Source organism: Hyla sarda, chromosome 8 (genome assembly GCF_029499605.1).
Source record: "Hyla sarda isolate aHylSar1 chromosome 8, aHylSar1.hap1, whole genome shotgun sequence".
NCBI classification, from domain to species: domain Eukaryota; kingdom Metazoa; phylum Chordata; class Amphibia; order Anura; family Hylidae; genus Hyla; species Hyla sarda.
In genome coordinates, this window is record NC_079196.1 from 232,005,109 (window position 1) to 232,013,859 (window position 8,751).

General features: G+C 48.2%; 1 protein-coding gene across 1 annotated transcript in view; it reads left to right on the plus strand.

The window, feature by feature from the left end:
• The window catches only part of LOC130284325 (3-oxoacyl-[acyl-carrier-protein] reductase FabG-like), a 30,125-nt gene extending 22,073 nt beyond the window's left edge, over window positions 1-8,052 (plus strand). The window contains exons 4-8 of the mRNA XM_056534568.1: window positions 4,424-4,517; window positions 4,809-4,878; window positions 4,988-5,024; window positions 7,718-7,781; window positions 7,856-8,052. Coding sequence (XP_056390543.1) covers window positions 4,424-4,517; window positions 4,809-4,878; window positions 4,988-5,024; window positions 7,718-7,781; window positions 7,856-8,014 — 424 coding nt within the window. The 3' untranslated portion in view covers window positions 8,015-8,052. The remainder of the gene's footprint in view (window positions 1-4,423; window positions 4,518-4,808; window positions 4,879-4,987; window positions 5,025-7,717; window positions 7,782-7,855) is intronic.
• Window positions 8,053-8,751: the final 699 nt, after the last annotated feature.

The following is an 8,751-nucleotide window of genomic DNA, read 5'->3' on the forward strand; positions in this document are numbered from 1 at the left end:
GACTAAGGACGCAATGGTCTTCAACCTGCGGACCTCCAGAGGTTTCAGAACTACAACACCGGGCTTGCTGGGAGTTGTAGTTTTGCAACATCTCTAGGTCCGCAGGTTGAAGACCACTGATGAAGGGATTGACAGGCGGAGAGTTCACTCGAGTATAAGCCGAGGGGGGGCGTTTTCAGCACGAAAAATCGAGTATATACGGTAGATGTTTTGAGTAAAGAGAGTGGGAACAAGGTGGACAGTGCGCCGCGCTAGTAATGCGCAGCACGGATAGAATAGTGGAACAGCAGATAGGAGTGAGTGTTGTATGACAGGGACATAGAAGGAACAAAGAGCAAGGGAAAATGAGCTGTGTGGGTCCGCGCTGAAGAACACGCAGTATAGGGGTGCTGCTAGTAATGGAGCACAGATAATAGTATGGAGTACTAATGGTAACACCTACATGTAGCGCCAAAGTGGGGGCATATAGGAAGGATAGATATAATAATCATAATAGATCTAATATAGATGAAAGGGACCATGTATGAACAAGGCAAAAGGGAGACCCTATATAGGCAAACAATGGGGGATCATTATTATCCTACTCACCATGACTGTATGTAAAGTTAAGATAGTACGTGTATATAAATACATAAAAGCCGCAATCAGAACTTTTTTATATATATATATCAACTGGCTCCAGAAAGTTAAACAGATTTGTAAATTACTTCTATTAAAAAATCTTAATCCTTTCAGTACTTATGAGCTTCTGAAGTTAAGGTTGTTCTTTTCTGTCTAAGTGCTCTCTGATGACACGTGTCTCAGGAACCGCCCAGTTTAGAAGCAAATCCCTACAGCAAACCTCATCTAAACTGGACGGTTCCCGAAACACGTGTCATCAGAGAGGACTTGGACACAAAATAACAACCTTAACTTCAGAAGCTCATAAGTACTGAAAGGATTAAGATTTTTTAATAGAAGTAATTTACAAATCTGTTTAACTTTCTGGAGCCAGTTGATATATATATATATATATATATATATATATATATATATATATATATATATATAAAAAAAAGTTTTTTCCTGGATAACCCCTTTAACTAATTTATACAGGATAAGTCATCAACTGCCGAGCCGAGAATTTACTGTAAGTTCGCTCATCTCTACGCATAATAATTGACGTATACTATATAATAAATAATGAATAATAAATAATGGGTAAAGAACGCAAGCAAGGGAGATAAAGAAATGGGCCCTTTAGAAGTTGCATTCTATCCTCTCAGACCTAGTGGGGTGAGCGTGCGTAGGGTGCGTAGGGTGCGTATCCAGTAATATCCGCGCTTTCTTAGTGTATTGAATCTCTGGGACACATCACTGGCATCACGCTCAATGAGGAGAGGCTAAAATTGTTGGCGTGATGCTCGTTCATATGTCGGTAAACACTATGGAGAAGGAACCCATGTGATGTATTATATCGATGCTTATTGAGGCGTTTGCGGAAGCATCGTATGGTCTGAGCCACATATTGTAAGCTGCACTCACACTGGAGTAGATAAATCACATACAGTGACCCCCGACCTCCGATGGCCCCGACATACCATATATATATATACAGTGACCCCCCGACCTCCGATGGCCCCGACATACCATATATATACAGTGACCCCCCGACCTCCGATGGCCCCGACATACCATATATATACAGTGACCCCCCGACCTACGATGGCCCCGACATACCATATATATACAGTGACCCCCCCCGACCTACGATGGCCCCGACATACCATATATATACAGTGACCCCCCGACCTACGATGGCCCCGACATACCATATATATACAGTGACCCCCCCGACCTACGATGGCCCCGACATACCATATATATACAGTGACCCCCGACCTACGATGGCCCCGACATACCATATATATACAGTGACCCCCCGACCTCCGATGGCCCCGACATACCATATATATACAGTGACCCCCCGACCTACGATGGCCCCGACATACCATATATATATACAGTGACCCCCCGACCTACGATGGCCCCGACATACCATATATATATACAGTGACCCCCCGACCTCCGATGGCCCCGACATACCATATATATACAGTGACCCCCCGACCTACGATGGCCCCGACATACCATATATATATATATATATATATATATATATATATATATATATATATATATATATATATATATATATACAGTGACCCCCCCGACCTACGATGGCCCCGACATACCATATATATACAGTGACCCCCCCGACCTACGATGGCCCCGACATACCATATATATACAGTGACCCCCCGACCTCCGATGGCCCCGACATACCATATATATACAGTGACCCCCCGACCTACGATGGCCCCGACATACCATATATATACAGTGACCCCCCGACCTCCGATGGCCCCGACATACCATATATATACAGTGACCCCCCCGACCTACGATGGCCCCGACATACCATATATATACAGTGACCCCCCGACCTCCGATGGCCCCGACATACCATATATATACAGTGACCCCCCGACCTACGATGGCCCCGACATACCATATATATACAGTGACCCCCCGACCTCCGATGGCCCCGACATACCATATATATACAGTGACCCCCCCGACCTCCGATGGCCCCGACATACCATATATATACAGTGACCCCCCCAACCTCCGATGGCCCCGACATACCATATATATACAGTGACCCCCCCAACCTACGATGGCCCCGACATACCATATATATACAGTGACCCCCCGACCTCCGATGGCCCCGACATACCATATATATACAGTGACCCCCCGACCTACGATGGCCCCGACATACCATATATATATACAGTGACCCCCCCGACCTACGATGGCCCCGACATACCATATATATATACAGTGACCCCCCCAACCTACGATGGACCCGACATACCATATATATACAGTGACCCCCCGACCTACGATGGCCCCGACATACCATATATATACAGTGACCCCCCCGACCTACGATGGACCCGACATACCATATATATACAGTGACCCCCCGACCTACGATGGCCCCGACATACGATCATTACAACATACGATACTTTTGTATGTCGGGGCCATCGCATAAACGGCTATCCTACAGCGCAGACTGCTTCACCTGCCACCAGATAGCCGTTTACGGTGCCCCGTCTGGTCTGCTGACGATCACTTACCTGTCCTCGGGGCTCCGGCGCGTCCTCTTCGGGATCCCCTGCATCGCCGGCGCTCTCCATCATCATCATCACGTCGCTGCGCACACCGTCCCGTCATCCGATAGGAGCGCCGTGCGTAGCGACGTGATGGCGGCGACGGAGAGAGCGGATGCCGGGGAAGCAGAGGCCTTGCCGGAGCGTCAGGGACACCACGGGGAAGCGGAGACAGCGATGGAAGGCGACATCCCGGGCAGCGGTGACGAGCGGTGACGGTCCGGAGCGGCGGGGACAGGTGAGTACAACTTCCTCTAGCAGTGGTCTACAACCTGCGGACTTCCAGATGTTGCAAAACTACAACACCCAGTATGCCCGGACAGCCAACGGCTGTCCGGGCATGCTGGGTGTTGTAGTTTTGCAACATCTGGAGGTCCGTAGGTTGTAGACCCCTATCCTATACATTACATTGCACGGATCCCTCAACATACGATGGTTTCAACAAACGATGGTCCATTTGGAGCGGATTCCCATCGTATGCTGAGGGACCACTGTATTGAGAACCACAATCAAGTTGTGTCTTGATGGGATATACATTATTTGTAACAGGTGACCAGTAACACAGCGGACCTCGCAGCTTGCTGGGACTTGCAGTCACTCTGACAGACTTTAGCGCAGCCGCGCTGACTATAATAGACTTGACAGCAGACGGAGTTGACTTACTGACTTGCGGCTGTGATTTAGGTTTGAGGCCTCCAGATGTGCCGGACACTGACCCTGAGACGTCTTGACCTTAGGATCTAAGAGAGAGATTGTAGAACCTCCCCCTCTTATAAAGGGGGGCAGAGAAAGGAGCCTTTAGGCCAACTGCGGGTCACCTGGTGCTCTCTGGGTAACAAAACATTTTACTATAACATGTGACAACCCTTATCATGTGATCAATAACCATGTGACCATATTAAAGGTCCTTCACACATAATATATAACTAATTACATTATGGGGGTGCAGTGCAGGTGAGCGCCTGGGGACGTGCCGGGACTCAACCTGACAGGACTGTGAGATGCTTATCCCGTACTGGGACATCACAAGTATATAAAGCAGTACAACTTTCCCCTTGAGGCTGTGTTCACACATTGTATATTTTGCTGTATTTTTTTTCAAAATTTTTGTAAAATTGGCACAAAAAATTGTGCTTTATTAAAAAATTGCTTTTAAACAGGAAGTGGGTGTAACAGTGAAATGTCTCCCCCTCTGCCCCCAGGTCCCTGTTCTACCTCACCCAGCTGGCAACACCACATCTAACAAAGACCAAAGGAAACATCGTGAACGTCTCCAGCGTCAATGGGCAGAGATCGGTGAGTGATGGCGGTTCTGTTCAGGCTCCGCCCCCATCTGATGATAGTGACTGCAGAAAAGTGAGCGCAATTTTGGATGTGATTAGATTTGAAGTAGATGATGTAACAGCAGAATGCAGCTCTGGAGGTGACTGGAGTAAAATACAAGGATGGTCATTGTTATTTACAGGTGCTGCCCCCTAGTGTAGCGGTTACATTGTTGCAGTGTATTGTTCTCTCCCGCCCCCCCCCCCCCCCCCCATCTTGCTGTCCCCTCCCCCACTCATTCTATATGACCGCTTGGTCTTTCAGTTCCCGGGGGTCCTGGCCTATTGTATGTCCAAGTCAGCAGTCGACCAGTTAACCAGATGTGCAGCTTTGGGTGAGTGACATCCTGTGGAGCCGCCCACTATACGGCTGACACCAGCGAGCGCCTGTAGTCGTAGTCGGCTCCATTTTATTTGCTGATTATTTCTCCTATTTTTTCTCAGAGTTGGCGAGTAAACAAGTTCGTGTGAACGCCGTCTGGTGAGTGGAAACGCATTTCATGTACTGATCCACACATCCGGCCTCCTCCTCCAGTCACAGCCAGATCTGCAAGCACAATCTGCTAGTTATTCCACTGAGATATTTCTGTTCTGACTCTGCTGACTCACTGCAAACAACAGAGCGAAGGGATATGATCTAAGAAGCTGGCAGAGGTTTAAGTGCAGCTCTGGAGGTGACTGGAGTATAACACATGATATAACAGCAGAATACTAACTACAGCTCCGGAGGTGAATGAAGGATAAGACATGATATAACAGCAGAATAGTGAGTGCAACTCTGGTGGTGACTGGTGGATAACACATGATGTAACAGCAGAACAATGAGTGCAGCTCTGAAAGTGCCTGAAGGATAAGACATGATATAACAGCAGAATAGTGAGTGCAAATCTGGTGGTGAATGGTGGATAACACATGATGTAACAGCAGAACAATGAGTGCAGCTTTGGAGGTGACTGGAGTATAAGACATGATGTAATAGCAAAATAGTGAGTGCAGCTCTGGAGGATAAGGCATGATGTAACAGCAGAATAGTGAGTGCAGCTCTGGAGGATAAGACATGATGTAACAGCAGAATAGTGATTGCAGCTCTGGAGGATAAGACATGATGTAACAGCAGAATAGTGAGTGCAGCTCTGGGGGATAAGACATGATGTAACAGCAGAATAGTGATTGCAGCTCTGGAGGATAAGACATGATGTAACAGCAGAATAGTGAGTGCAGCTCTGGAGGATAAGACATGATGTCACAGCAGAATAGTGAGTGCAGCTCTGGGGGATAGGATATGATGTAACAGCAGAATAGTGAGTGCAGCTTTGGAGGTGACTGGAGTATAAGACATGTTGTAATAGCAAAGTAGTGAGTGCAGCTCTGGAGGATAAGACATGATGTAACAGCAGAATAGTGAGTGCAGCTCTGGAGGATAAGACATGATGTAACAGCAGAATAGTGAGTGCAGCTCTGGAGGATAAGACATGATGTAACAGCAGATTAGTGAGTGCAGCTCTGGAGGATAAGACCTGATGTAACAGCAGGATAGTGAGTGCAGCTGTGGAGGATAAGACATGATGTAACAGCAGAATAGTGAGTGCAGCTGTGGAGGATAAGACATAATGTTACAGCAGAATAGTGAGTGCAGCTCTGGAGGATAAGACAGGATGTAACAGCAGAATAGTGAGTGCAGCTCTGGAGGATAGGACATGATGTAACAGCAGATTAGTGAGTGCAGCTCTGGAGGATAAGACACGATGTAACAGCAGAATAGTGAGTGCAGCTCTGGAGGATAAGACCTGATGTAACAGCAGGATAGTGAGTGCAGCTGTGGAGGATAAGACATGATGTAACAGCAGAATAGTGAGTGCAGCTGTGGAGGATAAGACATGATGTTACAGCAGAATAGTGAGCTCAGCTCTGGAGGATAATACCTGATGTAACAGCAGAATAGTGAGTGCAGCTGTGGAGGCTAGGACATGATGTAACAGCAGATTAGTGAGTGCAGCTCTGGAGGATAAGACATGATGTAACAGCAGAATAGTGAGTGCAGCTCTGGAGGATAAGACATGACGTAACAGCAGAATAGTGAGTGCAGCTCTAAAGGTGACTTCATATTTACTTCTGTCCAGATGCAGGGTTGAAGCCAGGGGACAGAGACAGAGTTCTTTTACTTTTTAGTATGTATAAGGAACAGTTCACATACAGCAGATTTTCTGCCATTTTCTATTCCTGTTAATGTGAATGAGAGATACAGTAAGAAATCCTTCTACAAGTGATCTGCAGTGTGTGAACACGGAGCTCTGGAGAATCTCATGAACTTCTGCTATTCTTTGGAACATGTCGGTATTCTCATTGTGTATTCCGGTCTCTCAATGTTCTCCATAATCTCCTGTTATCTCTGCGTCCTCTCTGATCTCTTGTTGTGTCTCTGCGTCCTCCCTGATCTATTGCTGTATCTCTGTGTCCTCCCTGATCTATTGCTGTATCTCTGTGTCCTCCCTGATCTCTTGTTGTGTCTCTGCGTCCTCCCTGATCTCTTGTTGTGTCTCTGCGTCCTCCCTGATCTCTTGTTGTGTCTCTGCGTCCTCTCTGATCTCTTGTTGTGTCTCTGCTTCCTCCCTGATCTCTTGTTGTGTCTCTGCATCCTCCATAATTTCTTGTTGTGTCTCTGCATCCTCCATAATCTCTTGTTGTGTCTCTGCGTCCTCCCTGATCTATTGTTGTGTCTCTGCGTCCTCCCTGATCTCTTGTTGTGTCTCTGTGTCCTCTCTGATCTCTTGTTGTGTCTCTGCTTCCTCCCTGATCTCTTGTTGTGTCTCTGCATCCTCCATAATTTCTTGTTGTGTCTCTGCATCCTCCATAATCTCTTGTTGTGTCTCTGCGTCCTCCCTGATCTCTTGTTGTGTCTCTACGTCCTCTCTGATCTCTTGTTGTGTCTCTGCGTCCTCCCTGCTCTCTTGTTGTGTCTCTGCGTCCTTCCTGATCTCTTGTTGTGTCTCTGCGTCCTCTCTGATCTCTTGTTGTGTCTCTGCATCCTCCATAATCTCTTGTTGTGTCTCTGCGTCCTCTCTGATCTCTTGTTGTGTCTCTGCGTCCTCTCTGATCTCTTGTTGTGTCTCTGCATCCTCCATAATCTCTTGTTGTGTCTCTGCGTCCTCTCTGATCTCTTGTTGTGTCTCTCAGCCCGGGGGTCATTGTCACGGAGGTGCACCGGCGCGCAGGTCTGGACGAGGTGCAGTACGCTCAGGTACACATCGCTCCCCTCCTCCGATTTCATCGTCCTTTATTGTTGTTCTAATCTGAACCTTATTTGCTGTGAAGTTTCTGCAGAACACCCAGCACACCCACGCCCTGGGGCGGCCCGGTACGGTGGACGAAGTGGCCCGGACAATCGCTTTCCTGGCTTCAGATGCTGCGTCTTTTATCACAGGAGTCACCATGCCAGTGGATGGAGGACGCCACGCCATGTGCCCACGATAAGACTGTATAATCATCAATAAAGATGTGAGAGTAACATATCCGTGTGTTCAGCGGTGGAGGGGCAATTACAGGGCTTACAGGGGTGAAGGGGCAATTACACGGCTTACAGGGGTGGAGGAGCAATCACAGGGGTGGAGGGGCAATCACAGGGCTTACAGGGGTGGAGGGGTAATTACAGGGGTGGATGGGCAATTACATGGCTTACAGGGGTGGAGGGGCAATCACAGGGCTTACAGGGGTGGAGGGGTAATTACAGGGGTGGAGGGGTAATTACAGAGCTTACAGGGGTGGAGGAGCAATCACAGGGCTTACAGGGGTGGAGGAGCAACCACAGGGCTTACAGGGGTGGAGGAACAATCACAGGGCTTACAGGGGTGGAGGAGCAATCACAGGGCTTACAGGGGTGGAGGAGCAATCACTGGGCTTACAGGGGTGGAGGAGCAATCACAGGGCTTACAGGGGTGGAGGGGCAATCACAGGGCTTACAGGGGTGGAGGAACAATCACAGGGCTTACAGGGGTGGAGGAGCAATCACAGGGCTTACAGGGGTGGAGGAGCAACCACAGGGCTTACAGGGGTGGAGGAGCAACCACAGGGGTTATGGGGCAATGACAGGCCATGCAGTGGAGAGGGGCAATCACAGGCCATGCAAGAATGTAGGAGGGGCAATGACAGGCTGGGCAAGAATAGAGGGGAAATGACAGGCAGAGGAGAGGCAATGGCAGGACACAAAGGGG